A 25,726-nucleotide genomic window follows, 5' to 3' on the forward strand; every position below is an offset into this window, starting at 1 on the left:
TGAAGGGAACAGTGGAGATGAGAAAGTGATGGGTAGGTATGGTTTCAAGGAGAGGAATGAAGGTCAGAGGATAGTGGATTTTGCCAAAAGGATGGACATGGCTGTGGTTAATACGTATTTTAAGAAGAGGGAGGAACACAGGGTTACATACAAGAGTGGAGGAAGATGCACACAGGTAGATTACATCCTATGCAGAAGAGTTGATCTGAAGGAGATTGAAGACTGCAAAATGGTGGCAGGGGAAAGTGTAGTTAAGCAGCAAAGGATGGTGGTCTTTAGAATGACGTTGGAGATCAAGAAGAGGAAGAGAGTGAGGGCAGAGCCAAGGATCAAATGGTGGAAGTTGAAAAAGGAAGACTGCAAGGTTGAGTTTAGGGAGGAGGTGAGACAGGCACTGGGTGGCAGTGAAGAGTTACCAGACAGCTGGAAAACTATAGCAGATGTAGTAAGGGTGACAGCAGAAAGGGTGCTTGGCGTGACAACTGAAAAGAGGAAGGAGGAACAGGAAACCTGGTGGCGGAATAAGGAAATACAGGAGAGTATACAGAGGAAGAGGATGGCAAAGAAGAAGTGGGATAGTCAGAGAGATGCAGAAAGTAGACGAGTACAAGGAGATAAGGCGCAAGGTGAAGACAGAAGTGGTGAAGGCTAAAGAAAAGCCATATGATTAGTTGTATGAGAGGCTGGAAACTAAGGAGGGAGAAAAGGACCTGTACCGATTGGCTAGACAGAGGGACTGAGGATAGTGAGCTGGTAAAAATGTGCAGATGGAAAGAGTACTTTGAGAGGCTGATGAATGAAGAGAACAGGAGAGAGAAGAGGTTGGATGATGTGGAGATAGTGAATCAGGAAGTGCAACAGATTAGCAAGGAGGAAGCAAGGACAGCTATGAAGAGGATGAAAAATGGAAAGGCCGTTGGTTTAGATGAAATACCTGTGGAAGCATTGAGGTGTTTAGGAGAGATGGCACTTGAGTTTTTAACCAGATTGTTTAATGGAATCTTGGAAAGTGAGAGGATGCCTGAGGAGCGGAGAAGAAGTGTACTGGTACCGATATTTAAGAATAAGGGGGATGTGCAAGACTGCCATAACTACAGGGGAATAAAATTGATGAGCCACAGCATGAAGCTATGGGAAAGAGTAGTGGAAGCTAGGTTAAGAAGTGAGGTGATGATTAGTGAGCAGCAGTATGGTTTCATGCCAAGAAAGAGCACCACATATGCAATGTTTGCTCTGAGGATGTTGATGGAGAAGTTTAGAGAAGGCCAGAAGGAGTTGCATTGCATCTTTGTGGACCTGGAGAAAGCATATGACAGCGTGCCTCGAGAGGAGCTGTGGTATTGTATGAAGAAATCGGGAGTGGCACAGAATTATGTAAGAGTTGTACAGGAAATGTACGAGGGAAGTGTGACAGTGGTGAGGTCTGCGGCTCTGAGCCCTTTCTTATTTGCAATGGTGATGGACAGGTGTCCCCATGGACTATGATGATTGCTGATGACATTGTGATCTGTAGCGATATTAGGGAGCAGGCTGAGGAGACCCTGGAGAGGTGGAGAGATGCTCTAGAGAGGAGAGGAATAAAGGTCAGTAGGAACAACACAGAATACATGTGTGTAAATGAGAGGGAGGTCAGTGGAATGGTGAGGATGCAGGGAGTAGAGTTGGCAAAGGTGGATGAGTTTAAATACTTGGGATCAACAGTACAGAGTAATGGGGATTGTGGAAGAGAGGTGAAAAAGAGAGTGCAGGTAGGGTGGAATGGGTGGAGAAGAGTGTCAGTAGTAATTTGTGACAGACGGGTATCGGCAAGAGTGAAAGGGAAGGTCTACAGGACGGTAATGAGACCAGCTATGTTATATGGGTTGCAGACGGTGGGACTGACTAGAAAGCAGGAGACTGAGCTGGAGGTGGCAGAGTTAAAGATGCTAAGATTTGCACTGGGTGTGAGGAGGATGAATAAGATTAGAAATGAGGACATTAGAGGGTCAGCTGAAGTTGGACAGTTGGGAGACAAAGTGAGAGAGGCGAGATTGCGTTGGTTTGGACATGTGCAGAAGAGAGATGCTGGGTATATTGGGAGAAGGATGCTGAGGATAGAGCTGCCAGGGAAGAGGAAAAGAGGAAGGCCTAAGTGAAGGTTTATGGATGTGGTGAGAGAGGACATGCAAGTGATGGGTGTAACAGAACAAGATGCAGAGGACAGAAAGATATCGAAGAAGATGATCCGCTGTGGCAACCCCTAACGAGAGCAGCCGAAAGAAGAAGTAACAACATAATTATTCACTCTCCTTGTTACTTTCTCATATACATAGTATAGAGAAAGTTTAGTAATCATGATAAAATTCAACCTCGTGATTTTGATGAATCTTGATGTTTTAGACCTCAGAGTCTGAAAATATCGTTTTTTGGAATTATGTCTGTGTGTGTGTAAACACGATAACTCAAAACAAGTAACAAGATAGATGGATGAAATGTGGCATGTGGTTGTTACACCAAAATTGTAGATCTGCATTAACTTTTGGATCAAATCCATCAACCGGAAATTGTACTTTACCTGAAGACATACTTGATTTTTTTTGTTTTTTCATGCAGCTACAGAGTCCAATTTATTCAGCTTTTCTTTTATAATAATTGTTCAATGTATTAGTTTTATTTGTTGCTGATGGTTCTTTAATGTACATAATCTATAAATATAATCCATTGTCTTGCGGTTTACTCTTCAAATATCCATCCCCATATCTGAATATACGAAAAAGTCTGCAGAGACCACTCCCGATTTTGTTACATAATGGTCTGTATTTATGTGAATTTTATGTTTTATTGTCATTTTTGAATTACTTTTATATTGTATGTATTTTCTGTTATGTTCACAATTGTATATTGTCCTTTTAAATGCACTTCCATTTAAACACTGTTTTTGGTTAATTATAATAAAAGCACTTTTGCACCATCCCCTTGCTTCATTGTGTCTCACTGTCCAGCTCATCGGTGACATTACTGACGGTGTCGGTTTCGAGTGCTCCCCAGAAGCCAGATGGGAGCATGGAGCCGAACCTGCATCGTCACAGCTGGTCTGGAGTGAGTCTCTTCTGGGCCGGTTAGTGAATGTCCTAGTCTGGTTTTATTTTTTTGGTTATTTTTGTTTCAACCCCCTTTCGCTCAAAACACCTTTGAAGCATTCAGACATTATTATTATTATTATTATTACTATTATAATACAATATTTCATCACAATGGATTTGCTGGCATTGATCAAAAGGGAAAAAAAACTCTTTAATGTCAAAATGAAAGCAAATCTCTGCAAAAACTGTGTGAGGTGTGTTGTTTGACTTTGTTGCGGTGCAATCCGTGCATTGTGGTGTGCCATCATCTGTAGGGCATTTATTAGTTTGTGCTCCTGTTCTATGATATGAAAAGAATCAAGTATTGTGTGTGCAATTGTCCTCGGTGAATAAGCTACAGAAATCCATGTTCTTGTGGATTCCTTGCTGCAGGCAGAGCATTCATAAAGGTGAATAACATTTTATTTAAGAGAATGAAATTCGGACCTTGCAGTGGATCTAGAGAGACAGATGAGTTGTTGTATTGATTTCAGTGCCCACCATGAAACGTCTTTGCATTTCTGCCTTGGGAGACATAAGGGGACTGAACTGAAAGCAACACCTGCTGCTTACACTCACCCCATCTCTCCAGCTGGTAGATCCTGGTAGTACTGCAGCAATTTCAACTGTGCGGCGCATCTGTGTTTGAACTGCAGTGCAGGTGTTATCGGTGGCACAAAGTGGCCCCATTGCTTCACGGGGGTCTCCAATCCTCCAAAACTCAAGATCATTGATTGTGTGTCATTTCCTCTCAGTGCTTCATTCTTCATGGGATACTCCCTCACACCCCACATATTTAGTGTCTAAGCTTCATGTGGGACAACATTTACAAGATTGAGAGTTAAAAAAGTAAACTCCTCAATTTTGAGATTGAAATTGAAGAAGGGGCCTGAGTTGCCTTGAAAGCTTGCATATTATAATCTTTTTAGTTAGCCAATAAAATGTGTAATTTTGCTTGACTTCTCATGACAGATTCAAAGAAATTTGTAAACTGTGACAATCACGTGTTACCCACACTACACTGCTGTTAGAAAAGATGGGAGACCAAACGGAAGATGAGTTGCAATTTTGACTTTTTAATTTTTTTTTTCTAATTTTATTGATTTTATTGTAATTATTCCATACAAATATATCGATTTTGAAAACAAATCAGACCCCACCCCTGAAAAAGGAAGCATGGCCAACAGAGTAAAACTTAAAGCTAGTAAAAAATAAATAAATTTAATTTAAATTAATTAAATTTAAGTTTCATAGGCAGATAAAGATATAATGGAGAAGCAAAAGAAATGGGAAGAGAATCTGCTTCCTTAGTGCTTTAAGAGCTTATTCTAAAATATTATTGATTAGATCCTACCAGGTTTTGAAAAAGTTCTGCACAGATCCTCTAAGTGAGAATTAGAATTTTTCCAATTTCAAATATAAAACATCAGTTACCCACTGACTTAAAAGAGGAGAGTTAGGATTCTTCCAGTTTAGCAAAATAAGTCTGCGTGCCAAAAGTGTAGTGAAGACAATCGCAGTTTGTTTGTCCTTCTCCACTTTAAGCCCATCGAGAAGAACACCAAACACAGCTGTTAATGGGTTAGGAGGGATTGTGACACCAAGGCTGCCTGAAAGGCACTTAAAAATTTTTGTCCAGAATGATGTTAATTTGGTGCAGGACCAAAACATGTGTCCCAGTGAGGCTGTGACTTGATTGCAGCGTTCACAGGTTGGATCTTGCCCTGGAAACATTTTGGACAGTTTTATGCGAGACAGATGTGTTTGATATATAATTTTGAGTTGAATAATTGTATGCTTTGTGCATATGGAGCTCGAGTGAATTCTCTGCATTGCTACCTTCCACTCCTTTTCTGATATGTTGAATGAAAGATCTTTATCCCAGTGTCCTCTTGGATCTTTGAAAGGGAGGTACTATAAAATAATTTTATATATTGCAGAAATGCTGTCTGAGTGCGTGAAACTGAGCAATATTTTTTCATCATAGAGGAAGGTGGGTGATGAGGAAAATCGGGCAGGTTCTGTTTAACAAAGTTTCTAATTTGAAGATAGTGACAGAAATGTGTTGCTGGAAAGTTAAATTTGGAATGTAATTGTAAATGCTGTTAAGACTGCAGGCACAGTATTTTGTGGGTCTGATAAATACAGTACCATATCATCTGCATATAGAGAAATTTTCTGTTCAAGTCCTTCTCTGATAATCCCCTTTATCTGATAAGCATTTCAACAGTGAACTGCCAGTGGTTCAATGGCGATTGCAAATAGCAGTGGTGACAATGGGCATCCTTGTCTGGTACCATGTTCTACTTTAAAGTAGTCTGAGTAAACGTTGTTAATACAAACTGAAGCTTCTGGATTGGTATACAGTAGTTTGATCCATGCACAAATGTTCGGGCTACACCCAAATTTCTCTAATGTAGTGAAAAGGTAGTTTCATTCAATCATGTCAAATGCTTTTTCTGCATCCAACAATAATATCATCTCTGGGGTGTTTAACTTTGCTGGTGAATATATTACATTAAACAGGCATCGAAGTTTGGAAGCGAAGTGTCGGCCACTAATGAATCCAGTTTGATCTTGTGATATTACCGAAGGCAGCACTTTCTCCATCCTTCTGGCTATGATTTTTGAGAGTATCTTAACATCATTATTCAGAAGTGAAATCGCTCTGTATGATGCACATTCTAATAAGTCCTTATTTTTTTTAAGAAATACGGTGATTAATGCTTGGCAAAAAGTTTGAGGTAGAATTTGATTGTCTCTAACTTCTGTAAATGTTGCTAATAAGAGGGGAGCTTGCTGAGTGAAGAATTTTTTTATAAAATTCTACAGGGTAGCCATCAGGGCCTGCTGCTTTACCATTTTGAAGTGACTTTATAGCATCTAGTAATTCTGATAGCGCCAAAGGTTTATCCAATTCCTCTGCACTAAAAGCATCTATTTGTGGTATCTGTAATGTATTGGGTGCATAAACATTTATCAAAATCACTTTACAGTTATATAAATTGCCCATGACAATCACATATCTCCCTTCAGAATCAGATACTACATCTGATGCTATAAATGAGACTGTTCTATGTATGAGAATTCCCACACCTCTAGTTTTCTTTGTAATGTTGGAATGGAACATTTGGCCAGTCCAGTCTTTTTGCAGCCAGAACTGATTCTTGCTTAGTAAGCAGGTCTCCTGTAAAAATACTATTTTTAGCATTTAAACCTGTTAGGTGAGAGAATACTTTCTTTCTCTTTAATTCGTGATTCAGGCCTTTAACATTCCAGCTCACAAAGTTAACTGCCCCATTATGGAGACATTGATTTTGAACTTTTTGATATCATTTTGTAGCCCTAACTGGAAGTGAGACAGTGTTAACCAGAATTTCCAATTTTCCCATGAGTTATTGACATGCAGCCTATTGTTACGTTGGTAATTATAAGGATTGAAAGGATAGATTAGATATAGCTTGCTCTCTTTCTCTCCCCACGTGACGCTGGACCCCACTTCACAAAGTCCCAGTCCTCTGACATACCTAGAGACAGAGCACTTCCAAAACAACTGACTGTTTAAATCTTTAAGGCTCCTAACAGTCACAGAGAATGAAACATTTCACTGCATGTTATCATGTACCTGCCACAACAACTTCCTTCATATGCTTTCAGTACGTGAAGTCAGCTGGCAATTATGTTTACATTTTACTGGCATAGCAGTAGTTAACTGTGGTTGCTGGCAGCATTTTAATGAAATCAAAATTAATGGTTCACAAGATGAAATTAACGGTTTGCAAGATCCTTTTTTAATTAACAGTTTAAAGAGTCAGACAATTTAAGTTCAGAATTTATAAATCAAAATATACCAGCATTTCCTATTTAATTGTATTCAGCTTTACATTCATATTGTTATTTTCATTCTTACCTGAAAACCTAGAACATGATGCCTTTTCAGCCTCCTTCGTGTCACAATCTAAAGATTCAGTCTTCACCTGGGCGGAGTGAGGCCTACCACTTGAGTAGGCTGCTCCAGTTAGCTCTTCATCTGGATACACACCCTGAAAGACTGGCTCCGATTTAAGGTCTTCTGTCTTCATCGAGTTTGCACTTTCGTGTTTTTGCAGATCAGTGGTGCCAGAGGATGGCTCAGACTCTTCTTTAATGATTTTTGTTTCCCCTTTACAATTCTTCTCTTCCACAATGCCATAAATCTTTGCCTGACAGTGTGTAAATTCCCACTCATGGTCTTCTTCCTTAATGTCCCTGTTTCTTTTTTTCTCCATGGTATACACAGAAAGTAAGTCAGTCTTTGCCGAGATCAACCAACACGTTTAGGCATCGGCAACAGAAAGAAAGACCTGACAAGCAATGGCAGGCCTGGTCTTTGGCTTGTTACTCCTGTTTCCCCTAGAAATGTAGAAGCTTGTTACCCTGCACAGTAATGATAGGTGCCTGCAGGTTTTCCAAGGGTGAATTTTTAGCTCCACAGCTCATCTTCTACAACAATACTCAAGGCTTGATCAGGCTGCTGAAAGGAGATCATGCTGAATGATCTATGCTAATTAGCTCATACAGTTCATTAGTAGCAGACTGTTGACCTGCTTATTAATACAGTCTTAGCATGCTGCTCCTCCATTTCTGTTTTTTTTTTTATATTTGCCATAAAACTGAAAGCTAAAAAAAAAATCACAGCACAGATCAGACGTAGCAGCCATCAAACAGTACGGTAACTCTGAAGTGGGGACACCGGTCTACACAACCCTTGTCATTACTCCTCCCTTCTGAGGTCATTTATTCATCTCTACAGGCTCTTAGAGAGCCAGACATTTCTTCATTTTGTGTATGCTACTGAAAATGGCAGCTTCTCCTTATTCTCTGTGGACAGAAAAAGAGTAGAACATGTTCAAAAGTGCATTAGAAAACACAACCCAACTCTTTTTGCCAGGACTGTCACCAGATCATTTATATATTTCTTACAATATGGAGACCAAAATTGCACACATTGTCCCAGATTTGGCCTCATACATTCACCATACAGTTTAAATGTTGCATCTCTACTTGTACCACAAAATGGAGCAGGCAGAATCCTAACCAAAATTCTATTGTATATACTGGACAATTAAAAATTCTAAATCTGTCAATGGATTACAAACAAACCAATGTGCCAAGTATACAATTCCACTCTATGTATACTCTTTACTAGCCGTCCCCCACAGTTCTGCCCACATAGTAGTGAAACAGGACCGTGTGGAGGGCCCTGCCCAGCTCCCTACTCTTGATGTCACTCTTCCCCCTCCCATTGGCCTGCAGCCTCTGTCTTGGATTACTACGAATATATCACTCCTACAAGCGAAATATGATTCTCAGCACAATGAGAAAAGTCGCAAAATCAACCTGAATGTTCAAGCAAATTCTAGAAAAAAAAAGATCTAAATCCATTAAGTAGTTCTCTCATGAAAAGCAGACAGACAGAAAGACGTTGGATTTTATATATAAACTGCTCAAAAAAATTAAAGGAACACTTTGAAAACACATCAGATCTCAATGGGAAAAAGAAATCCTCCTGGATATCTATACTGATATAGACTGGGTAATGTGTTAGGAACGAAAGGATGCCACATCGTTTGATGGAAATGAAAATGATCAACCTACAGAGCCCTGAATTCAAAGACGCCCCAAAAATCAGAGTGAAAAAATTATGTGGCAGGCTAGTCCATTTTGCCAAAATGTAATTGCAGCAACTCAAAATTGTACGCAGCACTTTGTATGGCCCCTGTGTTCTTGTATACATGCCTGACAACATCGGTGCATGCTTCTAATGAGATGACAGATGGTGTTGTGGGGGATCTCCTCCCAGATCTGGACCAGGGCATCACTGAGCTCCTGGACAGTCTGAGGTGCAAACTGGTGGCATTGGATGGACCAAAACATAATGTCCCAGAGGTGTTCTATTGGATTTAGGTCAGGAAAGTGTGGTGGCCAGTCAATGGTATCAATTCCTTCATCTTCCAGGAACTGCCTGCATACTCTCACCACATGAGGCCAGGAATTGTCGTGCACCAGGAGCCACTGTACCAGCATAGGGTCTGACAATGGGTCCAAGGATTTCATCCTTATACCTAATGGCAGCCAAGGTGCCTTTGTCAAGCCTGTAGCGGTCTGTGTGACCCTCCATGGATATGCCTCCCCAGACAATCATTAACCCACCACCAAACTGCTCATGCTGAATGATGTTACAGGCAGCATAATGTTCTCCATGGCTTCTCCAGACCCTTTCACTTCTGTCACGTGCTCAGGGTGAAACTGCTCTCATCTGTAAAAGCACAGGGCACCAGTGGTGCATCTGCCAATTCTGGTATTCTATGGTGAATGCCAATCGAGCTGCATGCTGCTGGGCAGTGAGCTCAGGGCCCATTAGAGGACATGGGGCCCTTGGGTCACCCTCATGAAGTCTTTCTGGTTGTTTGGTCAGAGACATTCACACCAGTGGCCTGCTGGAGGTCATTTTGTAGGGCTCTGGCAGTGCTCATCCTGTTCCTCCTTGCCCAAAGGAGCAGATACTGGTCCTGCTGATGGGTTATGGAAGTAACTGCTTGTCTCCTAGAATCTCCTCCATGCCCTTGAGACTGTGTATGGAGACACAGCAAACCTTCTGGCAATGACACGTATTGATGTGCCATCCTGGAGAAGTTGGACTACCTGTGCAACCTCTGTAGGGTCCAGGTATCGCCTCATGCTACCAGTAGTGACACTGACTGTAGACAAATGCAAAACTAGTGAAGAAACAGTCAGAAAAGATGAGGAGGGAAAAATGTCAGTGGCCTCCACCTGTTAAACCATTCCTGTTTTAGGGGTCATCTCATTGTTGCCCCTCTAGTGCATCTGTTGTTAATTTAATTAACACCACAGCAGCTGAAACTGATTAACAACCCTCTCTGCTACTTAACTGACCAGATTAATATCCCATAAGTTTCATTGACTTTATGCTATACTCTGATTAAAAAGTGTTCCTTTAATTCTTTTGAGCAGTATATATATATATATATATATATATATATATATATATATATATATATATATATCTATATATCTATATATATATATATATATATATATATATATATATATATATATATATATATATATATATATATATATATATATATATATATATATATATATATATATTGTCACACACGTGTGCATGGGAAGCAGCTGAAGGGCTTAGACAATACTGTTTATACATCTGCCCAGGGCGGGGTACGCTGACGCTCTTTCTGAGTTCTCTGCAGGTCTTACCGGAAATCCCACCAGGAGCCGCCATTTCCAGGAAGGACACACCACCTCGGTTCCGGCCCCAAGAATGAGGTCACTTCGGTTCCGGCCCCAAGGGTGATGTCACTTCCAGTTCCGCCCAGAGGGCGACATCATTTCCGCCCTCTGAGCTATAAAGCTCACTGCCTTTGCTTAGGCAGGCAGTTCTGTCTTGGACTCTGTTGTGTAAACAACTGTTTGGAAAATGCCTCAATTTCTATTGCAGCCGGAAACCGCATTAAGCGGGTGGCTGCCCCAAACCTTTCACGCCTCTGGTCTCCAGTTATTACAGTGGCGTAGTCGGCAGGATGGTGTCCCGAAGAACCGGGACACGGACCTTCAAGGAACCAGGTGGGTGAGTACGGGGCGAGTTTGGGGCAGGGAGTGCGCGGAGGGTCAGGAAGGGCGGTGCAGGCTCTGCTCCACGAGCATAACCCGGGGCTACCAACCCATCTCGTGGAGAAGGTAGAGGGGACCCACAGGCGTGGGCTGGCTTCTGGGGAAAACACACGAGTGGCTCAGTATGCTCTTCTGGGTAGGAAAGCCGAGCCGCCCATCGGGACCAAGGTCCCTGTTAACGATGGGCTGTCCCCAGGCCGGCAGGTAAAGAATATAATAGACTGGGAGTTTAACCCAACGAAAGGGCTGTCAGAGCAGGCTATGGATCTCTGGCAACAGGTGGGTGAGTGGCTACGGCCATTTGATTTGACCCCCTTGCAAATAGTGCAGCAAGTGGCCTGTTTTTTGCTGCTACAGCGAATACCCCAGGAATTTGCCCAGCCGGCCTGGGGAGAATTCCATTCCCTGGACGAGCTGCTACAGCTCTTGCAAACCCAGAGGCCGGCTGTGAAACCGGGAGGGCAGACCAGCCGCTCTGTGGACTACCGGGAGTTATGTCCTACAAAGCAGTCCCTTCCACGCAATCCAGAGCCTGTTCGAAGTCGCGGGCCGTCTGGCTTGCGACCTGTCGGGGAACAAGGCGGACCGTAGGGGACAATGGCGGGGTTGTTTGTGTGCCCTTAGCAATCCCCTGGCGGATAAACATACGGGAGAGCTTATTATTAATGGACATATGGTAACAGCGCTGTTTGATTCCGGCAGTAACGTGTCTGTCGTTGCTCGCCGTTTTGTTCTACCGCAACAATGGATTAAGAAAAAGACCAGTCTAAAATGTATACACGGAGATATCCGCTCGTACAATACCGCCCGGTGTTACGTATGTCTCGGAGGAACCCTTCGGCGGCTTACCGTAGCGGTACACCCGGATCCTCCGTTTCCCGTAATCCTCGGGCGGGACTGGTCTGACAGTAACCGCGGTAGTTTAGAAAGCATTCCCCGAAAAGCTTTTGGCCTCGTTATAGATGATAAAGACTCATCTCAAGCTGCTTCCACACCGTGTAATCAGCCGACAGGGAGTGGGGCGGTAGGCCAAGAGAGTGACGAAGATACTCCCGGACCGTCGCGGGCTACTACGTCATCCACTAGCGCCCGCAGCGAGGAGGATTCTCCGCCCCTTGAGGTCAGACCGACCCGCTCTCTGAGTTGCACTTTCAGTTTAGAGCGACTCCGGCTTCTTCAAGAGAGAACAGTGGAATGACGACTCTCTGAAGCACATAAAGAATGCAGTGGTTCTCGTTAACGGCCAACGCACGCATTTGCCCATGCCACAGGGACCTCACTTTGTCATGGATAATGAATTATTGTATCGGGTTGCTGAACATGAGGGAAGGTCCGGAAGTTGTTGCTAGTCCAGCGGACCTACCGGCGGCAGGTTTGCGAGTTAGCCCACTCTCACCTTCTTGGAGGCCATCTCGGCTCCGATAAAACATTAGAGCGCATTAAGCTCCGTTTTTTTTGGCCGGGGATTAATGAGGAGGTTCGCCGCTTTTGCATTTCCTGCCCGGAGTGTCAACTGCGGCAAATTCCTAGGAAGGACCGTGCTCCTCTGATTCCCCTTCCCTTATTGACGTTCCTTTGACAGGATTGGGGTGGATATAGTAGGACCCTGGAGCCCTCAGCCGAGGATATAAATATATACTCGTCCTCGTGGATTATGCAACCCGATTCCCTGAAGCCGTTCCATTGCGCTCGGCTACCACTAAAAATATTGCACGGAACTAGTAGGAGTCTTTTCACGGTGGGCATTCCTAGAGAAGTCCTGACGGACCAAGGAACGCCTTTCACCTCGGAAACGTTCAAGGAGACTGCCAAGTTACTGAAAATAAAGCATTTAAAAACTCGTGTATCATCCTCAAACCGATGGGCTAGTGGAGAGATTCAATCAAACTCTCAAGCAAATGCTACGTAAGGTAGTCAGCAAGGATGGGAGGAATTGGGACCAACTCCTCCCCCTTGTCCTCTTTGCCTACCGGAAGTCCTCAAGCCTCTACGGGTTCTCTCCCTTTGAATTACTATACGGAAGACAGCCCCGGGGCTTATTAGATATTTTAAAAGAGGGCTGGGAAGGGGAGGCACAGCCCTCCACTAACATTTTGGAGTATATCGCCCAATTGCGCGATAGATTTGATGTAATAAGACCTATACTAAAAGTCATATCGAGGAGGCACAATCAGCACAGGCCCGCCTGTATGACCGTGTACGACTCTCCGGGAGTTCCAACCGGGGATCGCGTCATGGTATTGGTTCCTACTTCACACTCTAAACTGCTCGCACATTGGCTAGGCCCCTATGAAATTAAGGAGAGGAAGGGATTGGTCGACTATTTGGTGAAACAGCCCAATCGCCGACCAGCTGAGCGAATATATCATGTAAACCTGCTGAAACCGTGGAAGGAGAGGGATCCCGATCCCTCCTCCGGACAGCCCTGCTCTCTCTTGCCGAAGTAAGTGCCCTTAATTTCGCGAACAGCTATCTCCCAGACAGAGACAGGAGCTCGAAGCAGCTATCCGCTCGGTCCCAGAGGTGGTAAGTGAACAGCCAGGTCGGACCTCTCTGATTGCGCGCGACATATTGACTGACCGGGGTGATCGTCCGTGGCGACCCTACAGACTCCCGGAGGCAAAGAAAGTAGAAGTGGAACTGGAAATCAAGCGAATGCTGGCACTAGGAGTGATCGAGGAAAGTAGTAGTCCCTGGTCCAGCCCCATCGTCTTGATTGCTAAGCCTGACGGCAGTTGGAGGTTTTGCAATGACTTCCGTCGGCTCAACCAAGTTTCCCGATTTGATGCTTATCCCATGCCTCGCGTGGACGACCTCCTCGAGACTGGGACCAGCAAAATTCTTGACTACACTTGACATGACAAAGGGGTACTGGCAGGTTCCTTTAACGGAGTCCGCGAAGGAAAAAAACGCGTTTAGCACTCCTAGCGGACACTGGCAGTATCGTGTCCTTCCATTCGGGTTACACGGGGCCTGCGACTTTTCAGCGTCTGGTGGACAAAGTGCTCCGGCCCCATAACTCGTTCTGTGCTGCCTATCTGGATGACGTTGTCATCTATTCCAGCACCTGGAAGGAGCACATACAGCAGGTCACAGCAGTATTACGGACATTGGGAGGCGGGCTCGCATCAACCCCAAGAAATGTTACTTCGGGTTGAGAGAAGCCAAATATTTGGGCTACCTAGTGGGCCGGGGTACTGTGAGGCCACAGTGTTCCAAGTTGCAAGCCATAATGGCCTGGCCCGTCCAAAACCAAGCGGCAAGTCCAATCCTTTCTCGGTTTGGCGGGTACTACCGCCGGTTTGTGCCTCGTTCTCCGAGAGAGCGGCGCCCTTGACCGACTTGACAAAGAAAAGAGCTCCTAATACGGTGGTATGGTCTGATAAAGCGGGGGCTGCATTCAGTGACTTAAAAAGGGCTCTGACTTCAGCACCTATCTTAATCTCCCTAACTTCTCTCTCCCTTTTGTCCTCCAGGCGGACGCGGACACAGGCTTGGGAGCCGTGTTGAGCCAAAGCGTCGGCGGTGTTGAACACCCGTTATGTACCTGAGCGGAAACTGTTGGACGGGAGACCAGGTGCGCGGGTGGAGAAGGAGGCTCTGGCGATCAAATGGGCGGTGGCGCAGCTGCGGTACTACCTCTTGGGTCGCGTGTTCACTCTGGTGACGGATCATGCGCCTTTAAAGTGGATGGCCCTTCACAGGGAGTCGAATCCGCGGGTCACGAGGTGGTTTCTTGACCTGCAGCAGTACAAATATACGCTCGTTCATCGACAGGGGTCCCTTCATGCCAACGCCGATGCCCTCTCCCGGGCCCACGACCTCTCGGTGCAGGTCGCCCGACCCACGGGTCTGGGCTGAGGGGAGTCTTGTCACCTGCGTGTGCATGGGAAGCAGCTGAAGGGCTTAGACAATACTGTTTATACATCTGCCCAGGGGGGTGCGCTGGCGCTCTTTCTGAGTTCTCTGCAGGTCTTACCGGAAATCCCACCAGGAGCCGCCATTTCCAGGAAGGACACACCACCTCGGTTCCGGCCCCAAGAATGAGGTCACTTCGGTTCCGGCCCCAAGGGTGATGTCACTTCCAGTTCCGCCCAGAGGGCGACATCATTTCCGCCCTCTGAGCTATAAAGCTCACTGCCTTTGCTTAGGCAGGCAGTTCTGTCTTGGACTCTGTTGTGTAAACAACTGTTTTGAAAATGCCTCAATTTCTATTGCAGCCGGGAAACCGCATTAAGCGGGTGGCTGCCCCAAACCTTTCCGCCTCTGGTCTCCAGTTATTACAATATATATATATATATATATAGATATAGATATAGATATAGATATAGAAATAGATATATATATAGATATAGATATAGAAATAGATATATATATAGATATAGATATATACATATATATATAGATATATATATATATATATATATATATATATATATATATATATATAGATATATAGATATATATAGATATATAGCTATATACAGTCATATGAAAAAGTTTGGGAACCCCCCTCTTGCAGTGCATCCGGAAAGTATTCACAGCGTATCACTTTTTCCACATTTTGTTATGTTACAGCCTCATTCCAAAATGGATTAAATTCATTTTTTTCCTCAGAATTCTACATACAACACCCCATAATGACAACGTGAAAAAAGTTTACTTGAGATTTTTGCAAATTTATTAAAAATAAAAAAACTAAGAAATCCCATGTACATAAGTATTCACAGCCTTTGCCATGAAGCTCCAAATTGAGCTCAGGTGCATCCTGTTTCCCCTGATCATCCTGGAGATGTTTCTGCAGCTTAATTGGAGTCCACCTGTGGTAAATTTAGTTGATTGGACATGATTTGGAAAGGCACACACCTGTCTATATAAGGTCCCAGAGTTGACAGTTCATGTCAGAGCACAAACCAAGCATGAAGTTAAAGGAATTGACTGTAGACCTCCGAGACAGGATTGTCTCGAGGCACAAATCTGGGGAAGGTTGCAGAAAAATTTCTGCTGCTTTGAAGGTCCCAATGAGCACAGTGCCCTCCATCATCCGTACGTGGAAGAAGTTCGAAACCATCAGGACTCTTCCTAGAGCTGGCCAGCCATCTAAACTGAGCGATCGGGGTAGAAGGGCCTTAGTCAGGGAGGTGACCAGGAACCCGATGGTCACTCTGTCAGAGCTCCAAAGGTCCTCTGTGGAGAGAGGAGAACCTTCCAGAAGGACAACCATCTCTGCAGCAATTCACCAATCAGGCCTGCATGGTAGAGTGGCCAGATGGAAGCCACTCCTTAGTAAAAGGCACATGGAAGCCCGCCTGGAGTTTGCCAAAAGGCATCTGAAGGACTCTCAGACCACGAGAAACAAAATTCTCTGGTCTGATGACAAAAAGATTGAACTCTTTGGTGTGAATGCCAGGCGTCGCGTTTGATAGAAACCAGGCACTGCTCATCACCAGGCCAATACCATCCCTACAATAAAGCATGGTGGTGGCAGCATCATGCTGTGGGGATGTTTTTCAGCGGCATGAACTGGGAGACTAGTCAGGATAAAGGGAAAGATGACTGCAGCAATGTACTGAGACATCCTGGATGAAAACCTGCTCCAGAGCGCTCTTGACCTCAGACTGGGGCGACGGTTCATCTTTCAGCAGGACAACGACCCTAAGCACACAGCCAAGATATCAAAGGAGTGGCTTCAAGACAACTTTGTGAATGTCCTTGAGTGGCCCAGCCAGAGCCCAGACTTGAATCTGATTGAACATCTCTGGAGAGATCTTAAAATGGCTATGCACCGACACTTCCCATCCAACCTGATGGAGCTTGAGAGGTGCTGCAAAGAGGAATGGGCGAAACTGGCCAAGGATAGGTGTGCCAAGCTTGTGGCATCATATTCATAAAGACTTGAGGCTGTAATTGCTGCCAAAGGTGCATCGACAACGTACTGAGCAAAGACTGTGAATACTTATGTACATGTGATTTCTCAGTTTTTTTATTTTTAATAAATCTGCAAAATCCTCAAGTAAACTTTTTTCACGTTGTCATTATGGGGTGTTGTGTGTAGAATTCTGAGGAAAAAAATGAATTTAATCTATTTTGGAATAAGGCTGTAACATAACAAAATGTGGAAAAAGTGATGCGCTGTGAATACTTTCCGGATGCACTGTATATATATATAGATAGGATGGCGCAGTGGGTAGCACTGCTGCCTCGCAGTTAGGAGACCCAGGTTCGCTTCCCTGGGTCCTCCCTGCGTGGAGTTTGCATGTTCTCCCCGTGTCTGCGTGGGTTTCCTCCCACAGTCCAAAGACATGCAGGTTAGATGAATTCTAAATTGGCCCTAGTGTGTGCTTGGTGTGTGGGTGTCCTGCGGTGGGTTGCCGCCCTGCCCAGGATTGGTTCCTGCCTTGCGCCCTGTGTTGGCTGGGATTGGCTCCAGCAGACCCCTGTGACCCTGTGTTCTGATTCAGCGGGTTGGAAAATGGATGGATGGATATCTATATATTGAAATGTAGTATGTACAGCAAATTGGTACCCACTATTTAATTATGCCACATGTCTTACAACGAAACATTACAAACTCAACAATGGAACAATTAAAGTTTTACAGGTGTTAATAAGCCATACCAAACCATACAGAGTAAATATCTATGAAACCTGTATAAAAATTATCAGACAATTACATACAAAATAAATATAACAATAGAAAAAAATGCTGTAACTCAGAACTTAATTTTATGTAATAAAATATAAATAATTCACAGATGCTCCAAGGAATGCCGTATTGTATTTTTGTTTAAAAACACATAATCACGTAGAACAGAAATAGTGTGATTTTACTCCTCATTCTGTTTCAATAATTACATCATTACAATGGAGTCAGTATTAAAACAAGAGACAGCTGGCCACACATGACTATCGTGAACATTGTGATTAGGCCGTGGGCTACTGCCAATGCACCACACAGCATATCAGAACACAAGTAAAGTGAGTTATGAATGAGAATGTTTGTGGAGGTCCCGTCTCGCTTTCATTCCAGCACAAAGCTTGTTTAGTAAACCCTGCCAGTTGGAACTGTGCTTTACAGGTAATTTAATGAGGCTTAAGGTCTTTAGTATTCTCCTGTTCTAGTCACCTGTAATGGAAGGATTTTTCTCTGTAAAAAGCAAAGGTGAAATAAAGAGAGGAAGCGAATCAGGAGAGCAGATGGGCGTTGGTCGCTTCAGCGCGAAACCCAGCTGCATTACTAATGTTTTGGGAGAAACAGTCGGGAATGTTCTAAAGATACAGCCAAGGCTATGTACAACAACTCCTGTTTTTCACTTCGAGAGGCTTTTTTCACATGTAAGCATATTACTGTGTCTTCTGGTATTAGGCATTAGTCTCAAGGCCGAGTAGAAGAAAAAAACAACGCCGTGTCCCATGGAAAGGGGGGGTGTATGCTGAAACTGATCACTTCTGCATACACTGCTTCCACGTAAGCCGCTTTTGGGCAAGGACACCTAATTAGTATATAAGGGAAGGTTCCACCCTCAGTTTCTTGGGAAGCTCAATCGTGGGGAATGTGCACACCTGTTTGGTATTTGGGACCAGGCACGAGTTGATCCTCTGACGAGACTGACATGCGGATGCGGGCTCCCTCAGTCTACTGGTCTAGGATGATAGCTTTGTTTCTTTTGATATACTGTAAGCATGAGTTTGTTTCTTTTGATGTATGTTACTGTAAGTATAAGTTTGTCTCTTTAAATATATTACTGTAAGCATATATATTTATTTCTATAACTTATTGTTACTGCATTATACTATTCATATGTATTTATATGTTATAATTGAATAAGTAAATTTTATTGAAGTATCGGACCTCTTCTCTCTGATTTTTGCCCACTTATTCTAAAGAACCCCTTGAACCATTTTCCCAAATCAAAACATCACCCATTTTATTTTGCCATCCTCTCTAGTCCAGCTATTGGTAACTCAACATTACCGTGTGGGTGTGATGGACTGGCACACCATCCAAGGTGGGGGTCTACTTTGCACCCAATGCTGACAACTAAAGGCTTCAGTTGTTAAATTTACATTTCTTATTCGGCCATGGATTTCAAAAGCCACCACACTTTTAATGCCATGTTCATCTTTTGATGACAGATATATTCAGAAATCAGGCAACTCACGTCATATGTTTTCCCACTTTTAATAAGATTCCGTAAGTAACAGTAATTAAGTGAAGAACACAGGGGTCACAAGAGAAAACAAACAGTTTCCATACATGGAGTATAGAAAATATTTCCGTCCTTTGATCAAAAGCATGTGATGTTCTTGCTAAGAGGTTAAATTACAGGACCACCCATTAAGTCACATACAAAATCTTCTTATTAAACACTAACAGCAGCAACTGGTGTTGTCGGGGTAAGGAATTTCAAGGTAGGACTATCTAAGATCTATAGATGGTGTTTCTGAAAGTGTTCCCTCCCAGAGACAAATGCCCCTTTTAAAAGGCACTGTCCTTAAACCCCACTGTAGTAGAAAGGGGACCACCCCCCACAGCATTAAACTTTTGGGCTCCAAAGTAGTCCATTCTATCCTCATGCAAAGCTGAACGTGTGTGCAAAATGTTGTTGAGGTTGGACCAAAGGTATGGGATTGCATAAACAAACACACACGCATGCACGCTTTGAGCTTTACATACTGTACTAGATGATTCTTTCACATAACAATAGATATTGTATTTCGGCTTCTTATTACTGTTACATTATGTTGCTTGTTTTTCCGTTTTATAATATACTTTTGCTTTCTTTTTCATTTTTATGCTGTGGCAGTCTGTGAGAAAGCATTTATTGTGCTCTGCCAGGAGAAATGCTGAGAAAGTTCTTTGTTTCTAGAGGTTTCTAGAAATGAGGCGTCCAACACTGATAGGTTTACAGTACCAAATTTGTTTCTTACAGTTACTGAAACTTTTGTTCTTGGGAACCTCAGCATCTCTGGACCCTGAAATACGCTGGAGCACAAAACAAAAACTGACCTATTCAATCCTGGGACTTTTGAATGGTTCATTAATACGAGCTAAACGTAAAACTGCTGTTTGTGTAGTGATTAGTTTTTGTGGTTAAGGTTGTTTTGTAGCCATCATGGCAGCACTGAAGCAGAAGGACCCTTCCACAGTGCATTCCTCTGTACTTTCAAATGTTTCTAACTACAGAGTATCACGCCTGTACAGGTCTCTTTCTTCCTTAACCAAGTACAATATATTAAAACACCAATCATCTGTCATGCCTAACAACAATTTAAATCTAGCACATTTCTTTTTAGACCACAGATTCATGAGTAACAGATGTAAGCCCCGTTCTAAGATTAGATCAAAAGCCAAAGGTGTGACATAATGAATTTCAGATGTCAAATGTCACTGTTTAGAAGTCAAGCAAATTCTTGTGTTGTCATTCAGAAGGCACAAATCATTCACCTCTGATCAACAGGAATGGAAATACAGTACACCTTTTGAACTTTTAAAGGACTCACGGAGATCTTTAAATATTTTTATTATGCCGGTTCGAATCCCGTAAATGCCAAAAGGGACACTGCTCTGTTGGGCCCTTGAGCAAGGCCCTTAACCTGCAATTTCTGAGCGATTTTGAGTAGTGAGAAAAGTGCTATATAAATGCAAAGAATTATTATTATTACCTTAAATCGTTCAAAAAGATTCTCTTGCCCCAGTAAATGGCAAGGAAACATTTTTTTTTGGTCTTCATCTGACATGTTTAGCTGCCCAAGATACTGAAAATCCGGGTCTCGTGATTTGTTATATTAACTTCGTTTGGTCCTTTTTTCACTATAAGGGGGCTTTTTTTTTTAAAAAAAGTACAGGACACCACCATTAGACAATGAGGAGTGCCTGGTTACTAATTTAAACTGTATGGTCTGGGCCTCTTTTGAGAAATCCATATTTCCACTGCAGTGTTCATACTGCTTTAAATAAAAAGTTGTCACTTTACAATTTTCAATTTAAAATTGTAGAACTTACCAAATACAAAAACATTCAAATGTTTGTAAAACATATGCTGCATAAAGTAAACTTAGGCATACATAGGCTATCTAAATCCAAACAGGCATCATTAACAATAGTAGTCATTCTGAAATGACGCATCGTTTCAATAATCCTCGCACTCTTATGAACTGTAAATCCCGTGAAGCGCTCGTCAGTCGGTGTTAAAGAGGTGCCCTTTCTCGTTGTTCCCCTGCGAGACCAAAAACCGGACATCTTCTCTAGCATGAAACAGGAGTCGCCTCACATTTTTAACACCGCCAAGGGTGGCGATCCGTTTTAGGAAATTGACTCCGATGATATTAATTCAATGCGTTTCCCTGACCCCCGTTTACGTTTCTCGCATACATAACAAACCTATTTTCTTTTTCTTTCACTTACACGTTACCATTATAATATACTTTCAATCACAACATATGCAGCTTTGGAAGGTATAGAGATGGGCACATGTTGTGGACTATGCGCGTATCAGGTTGTAAGGAGAGGATCAAATCGATCGCGAAATCACTCGGAATGAATATTAACAAGTAAATGTCGAATGCTAGCCGATTAAAAAAAAATCCTCAAGCTGGAAATGGACAAGAAACGTGAACTCAGCCTCGGACACGTGGAGATCTTTACCGCGCACTAGCACAATAAAAGTGCGCTGCTGAATGTCTCCCGTGAAAACGTAACGACAAACGTAAAACGGCCGACAGCAGGCAACCTTAGGTGCTCCGCAGACTTGACCAGTGGTGGACAACAAACCATTCGAGCACCAAAATGAGCATAGCACAAAAAAGCACACGATAAAGATGAGGAGGACCCGACACGTAAGCACAGCTTACGTTTCTGATGTCGTACCTGCCTCGTCTTCATTCCTACATCACAGAGGTACGCACTGCTTTTGTTTCACAGGCTCGCTGCTCCGGACAGCAGAACACCAACACCTGCCACTTTAATATCATCTTCCGATTTACAGTTTTCATGTATTTTTTGACGTCTCGTGCATCTCACAAGAAGGTGCATTACCGCCACCTACTGTCGTGGAGTGTGAGGTAGATTATTATTGTACCATCTGAACCTGTTCTAACGGAAATAAAGTGAGAAGTCATGCAAAATGACACCATTTATTGGCTAACTAAACAGATTACAATATGGAAGCTTTCGAGGCCTGAGTTGCCTCGAAAGCTTGGGCCTCGAAAGCTTCCATATTGTAATAATTTTAGCTAGCCAATAAAAGGTGTCATTTTGCTTGACTTCTCACTACATTCATAATGGCTAACACGGTACAGCATCCTATAGCACTACTGATGGAATTAAATAAATACAGCACGATTTATCTTATTCAAACCCTCCTTTACTCCTGAAATCTCTCCCACTAAAGTTCTGTACTGCTTCTATTATTTCTTCAACATTACGAGCCGTTTCACACAATATTTAGGACAAATCTTTAACACGTTCTGTAGCTTCTTGTAAAATACAAAACCAACACATTCGATGATCTGGTTTCTTGAGAAAGGCCAACGTTGAAATTGAACCTGTATGTCTAGTCCTTCATCTCGTCAACCACATTTCCTCCTTTCTATTTGTGCTCTTCTTGCATTGATTGCATATTTCATAATGCCATCTACCCAGTGTACTTTCATCCCATATCTTCCTCCACTCTAAAACACAGCTACCATCAAAAAGCTATATTTACTTCTTTATTCATACCTCCGCCGCTTTTATAGTTCTCACCAAAATGAAAATCAATTTCAGGCAGTAGACATTTCTATAAAGAGAATATCTGATTGTTGAACTCATAGACTCAGTTTTGCATTCTAGGGTTTGTTTGTTTATTATGGTAGTACTGCTGCCTCACAGTAAGGAGACCAGGGTTATATACTATATATATTGTGTGTATGTGTGTATATCGAGCACACCAATGGAATTTTGAAGGCACAATGGCCGTGCTTGGAAAGGCTGGCACTCTTTTATTCACCTGAAAGGATTTGCAGAATATTAGCCTGCTGTGTTTTACACAGTATAGCCATAAAGGAGGGATATCCGCTGCCTAATATACCGAATGAACTTAACCCACAGCCAATGCTTGTAGAGCCTGAGTGCGTGCGGCAGCACATCCTTATATGGTAAGAGGCGTTGATGGGCGTAGATTATGGTAATGAACTGACAACGTGCACGCGCCTGACAATTTACAATTGATTGGGCGGCATGGTGGCGCAGTGGCAATGCTGCTGCCTCGCAGTAAGGAGACCTGGGTTATATATAGGTATATTGTGTGTATGTGTGTATATCGAGCACACCAATGGAATTTTGAAGGCACAATGGCCGTGCTTGGAAAGGCTGGCACTCTTTTATTCACCTGAAAGGATTTGCAGAATATTAACCTGCTGTGTTTTACACAGTATAGCCATAAAGGAGGGATATCCGCTGCCTAATATACCGAATGAACTTAACCCACAGCCAATGCTTGTAGAGCCTGAGTGCGTGCGGCAGCACATCCTTATATGGTAAGAGGCATTGATGGGCGTGGATTATGGTAATGAACTGACAACGTGCACGCGCCTGACAATTTACAATTGTGGTAATGCTGCTGCCTTGCAGTAATGACACCTGGGTTCGCTTCCCGGGTCCTCCCTGCGTGGAGTGTGCATGTTCTCCCCATGTCTGCGTGGGTTTCCTCCCACAGTCCAAAGACATGCAGGTTAGGTGCATTGGCAATTCTAAATTGTGCTTGGTGTGTGGGTGTGTGCCCTGCGGTGGGCTGGCGCTCTGCCTGGGGTTTGTTTCCTGCCTTGCACCTTGTGTTGGCTGGGATTGGCCCCAGCAGACCCCGATGACCTTGTAGTAGGATATAGCGGGTTGGACGATGGCTGGATGGTATTTATGAACCTACACAGAGTTTTAAGAGGCTTTACAAATTACAATTTAAAAACAGGCAAATGTTAATTTACAAACGTTTTATGAATAATACCCAAGGTTCCAATATTGCACCGCTTACAATATGCACACATTCCATCTTAAATTATATCAATTTGACCAAATGTAAAATCTACTATAAAATTGTAATTAAAAAAGACTGCAACTGACATAAAAGTGTTCTATATATGTGTGCAAATTAACAAGCATTTCTTAGCGCACCACATTCTCCAGCAGGCTACTGCTTGCTCACCATTTTTAGGTGGCAGATTTGCTCAAGACAATACAAGATTTATGCAACATTGACTAACATGGCAGATGTAGGAAGAATATAAGGGATTTTTGTTTCATTTCATTTAAAACTCTAATCCATGTGTTTAATATATTACATTGATTCTGCTTTGGATTATAACAAAACACCTCATTTCTGTATTTCAAATACCACTTAAAATGTGACATTCACCTGACTGATTTATCATCATTTTTCACTGATGTGATCACCACATTTATGTGGAGAGGAATCTTTGAAGAGCATGGAGTTGTGGCTGCATTTCTTGTACCAGAGGTCAGAAAAATTCTCTGAATAAAAAATGCTTCATAACCAGTGAAATTTGCTCCATTACCACGTGTGTTATTCATGTCATCTGCAACCTTCCTCTGTGTGCACAAGCATTGACAAATCTACTGTGGTACAATAGTGTGGAAAGGGCAAAAATGAAGAGCACACATTTACACACATTTCTGAGGAGCTTCTTCTCTTCTAATCCTTTAGCCTGGGTGCATATCAACCCACGAGTCCACAGCAATTGTGAAAAGTGAACACAAGGTGAGGTCTGCGGGTGATCGGCAGCCCTTTAAATAAATTATTGCCACCCTCACGTCTTTTGGCTGGGGGGTTGTGCATGGTAGCGTAGTGAGAGTGGTATCCCCTGCACGATGCAGGAGCAGCTGGCCCTGTACTTAAGTGCACAGGTGCAGAATCACCCGTGACCATAATTGATGGTGGGAGCAGCTCATCGTCACACCTGTGCCACATCCCCAGTTTTAAAAGGGAAGTGCAAGTGTGAGAAGGGGAACAGTAGAGAGAAAGAATGAACGATTAGGTGAGAGAGAGAAGGTAGGCAGCTTGTAGGAGAGCCTCTGGAAAGGAGTGTGTGGTCGACAGTCGGTGGTCGTTGGAAGGAGTCACACCGGCTGAGCATGTTTCAAGGAATGAGAGTGACCAGGAGCTTGAATGGCCCTCCACAGAAAACCAGGAAGGTAGCTGGGATCTAGGAGGCTTGGGAGGAGAGCCACACCGTGAGCGCCATGGCCATTGGGGACCCAAGTCTCGGTCTGGCGAGAGAGTCTTTCCATAACCTTGGGACAGCAGGCAACTGGACCTGTGGAAGGTCAGCTGTACCTGTCAGTAGGGCAACTTCTCTACTGCAAGGCATATGTGGGATAAGCAGTTTAGCCTCCGGTGGTAAAAGAAAAATGCACCCGGGTTTTTCGAAAGGACTGTTTTCTGCTAGTGGATTTTAACATTGTTTTCAAGATTTATTTTGATTTTCACCTCCCCTTTACACCTCATTTTTATGGATTATTTATTTGAATCCTTTTTAGGCACTGCACTTTCATTTTGGGACACTGTGTTTTGATTTTTTTTTTTTTTTGTAATGAAAGCACTGAGCGCTTTGCACCTTCCCCTTGCTTCATGTGGTGTCCTCATTTGCACAGCTCATCCAGGTCATGACTATCGACTGTGTCGAGTTCGAGGGGCTCCCAATTGGAAGAGGGAGCTAGGAGCTGACCTGCACCGTCACAAGAAGATGTTCCCTTTCACACAAAAAGTGATGTGAGGCAGAGCCCGTAGCACTGCAGGCAGACAGTGTGTAAGGCTGATGAGTAAACATGGAAGGAGCCGTGGAAGATCAGGTAGCATTTCAGGATGGCTAAGGAAGGAGACTGCAGATAATTACCCTTTGTGGTGTCCTTGGATTTCACAACTGGCGTCTTC

At 43.3% G+C, this 25,726-nt stretch overlaps 1 protein-coding gene across 1 annotated transcript in view; it reads right to left on the minus strand.

Moving 5' to 3' along the window:
* Positions 1-21,773, minus strand: part of LOC120533199 (zinc finger protein OZF-like) — a 30,481-nt gene extending 8,708 nt beyond the window's left edge. Inside the window, exons 1-2 of the mRNA XM_039759952.1 lie at positions 21,670-21,773; positions 7,012-7,961 (exon numbers count right to left, since the gene is read on the minus strand). Of these exons, the coding sequence (XP_039615886.1) occupies positions 7,012-7,369 (358 nt within the window). The 5' untranslated portion in view covers positions 7,370-7,961; positions 21,670-21,773. The remainder of the gene's footprint in view (positions 1-7,011; positions 7,962-21,669) is intronic.
* Between the last annotated feature and the right edge of the window lie 3,953 nt (positions 21,774-25,726).

This window comes from Polypterus senegalus, chromosome 8, assembly GCF_016835505.1.
Source record: "Polypterus senegalus isolate Bchr_013 chromosome 8, ASM1683550v1, whole genome shotgun sequence".
Taxonomy (NCBI): domain Eukaryota; kingdom Metazoa; phylum Chordata; class Cladistia; order Polypteriformes; family Polypteridae; genus Polypterus; species Polypterus senegalus.